This window comes from Gavialis gangeticus, unplaced genomic scaffold (assembly GCF_001723915.1).
Source record: "Gavialis gangeticus isolate Ggan-Ray unplaced genomic scaffold, GavGan_comp1, whole genome shotgun sequence".
NCBI lineage: Eukaryota > Metazoa > Chordata > Crocodylia > Gavialidae > Gavialis > Gavialis gangeticus.
In genome coordinates, this window is record NW_017728997.1 from 5416465 (window position 1) to 5417906 (window position 1442).

The following is a 1442-nucleotide window of genomic DNA, read 5'->3' on the forward strand; positions in this document are numbered from 1 at the left end:
ACCTGCCAGTTGAAGCAAAAGTTTCTCTCTGAATTCAGTTAGAAGTTTTTTAAACTGGGGAAAAATAGAGATTTGGGGGCTCTAATTGAAAGGGAAATGACTCGTACTTCATTGGTCTCATCTCAGCTCTCCCCTAGCTGCAAAGGCAGCCTGTTACAAGGTCCTGGCAGTTTGGGGATCATCCATCCTTTTATTGCTTGTAAACCTCATGCTTCTTGAGGGGCCTTGGGAATGACCCGACTTACTGTCTTTTTTTAATAGTGAGTGATAGGAACCTGTTCTTGTGTGGGTTTTTTCTTTCTTTCTTTCTTGCTCTCTATTGATTGTAAAAATAAGAATGGGGGCGGGGAGGGAGGAAGAAATGGGTTTTGTTTCCTTTAGAATTAGGCTGAAGCATTAAAGTCGATAGTCTTCCTCGAGGTGAGGAATAACTTTGTCATTTCTCCCTTACTTCCTGAGGGTAAATCAACAGCGGCAGGCCAGTCTTGCACAGCATAGAATATTAATTCCTTGCAGGCTTGCTGTTTACCTCCTGAGAGAGAGATGTGGCACCTGAACCCACCTGAGTGATTCCAGAATAACATGCACATCTGTTGGCAAATAAGAACCCACATATTGTCTGTTTGAACAGATATGCTGTGCGTTGCCCATCAAAAATACCCTGCTCCTTCCAAATCCCCAGGCTGCTTGTCTACATGGCAAGACTACTCCACAAAACAGAGATATTGGAGTCTTTCCTTCTGCAGTGAGCAAGACGCACTTTGTTGTTGTTGTTGTTGTCTACTACCTAAGGTTTCATGTGAAAGCAGTGCACTGAGATGTCTTTAGACTTCAGCAGGAGATCTGAACTGCCCATGAGCTTGGAGCAAGGCAGTTTGAGAACTGAGTTTATACTGGAGTTTGAAGCCCTCTCTACTTGCCTTTCAGCCTTTCGCACACTTCAAATCTTAATATCCTTGTATCTTATTGGGTGATGTTACACTGTGAAGGCAGCACTGTGAAAAGCCAGATCAGTCCTTCTTTCAGTCTGCTAGGAGGGAAAACCATAGCCAGCTCTTAATAATTCCTGTTGTTCTCACTCCCATCTGTTTCTATTGCAGATGGTCCCTATTCCAGCTGGAGTGTTCGTGATGGGGACTGATGAACCTGAGATACGGCAGGATGGGGAGTGGCCTGCTAGAAGAGTTCACATTAACCTGTTCTACATGGATCAGTATGAAGTCAGCAATGCAGAGTTTGAGAAATTTGTGAATTCTACGGGCTATGTTACAGAGGTAAGGGGGAAGTGGTGGTAACTTCTCTTTTAATATAATGGCATTGCTAGGTGTATGTTGGTGAAACTCTTCTTGAAACTTCTTATGGTTTGTTTTCTGCATTTGCTTGGGTGGGGGGGTGGTACATGATGGATGGGGTTGTGGGGAAGGGGTAGCTGGGGGAGATTG

The 1442-nt window shown here is 44.2% G+C and overlaps 1 protein-coding gene across 1 annotated transcript in view; it reads left to right on the top strand.

The window, feature by feature from the left end:
* Positions 1–1442, top strand: part of SUMF1 (sulfatase modifying factor 1) — a 93333-nt gene that overhangs the window by 10874 nt on the left and 81017 nt on the right. Inside the window, exon 2 of the mRNA XM_019504710.1 lies at positions 1101–1274. Within this exon, the coding sequence (XP_019360255.1) occupies positions 1101–1274 (174 nt within the window). The remainder of the gene's footprint in view (positions 1–1100; positions 1275–1442) is intronic.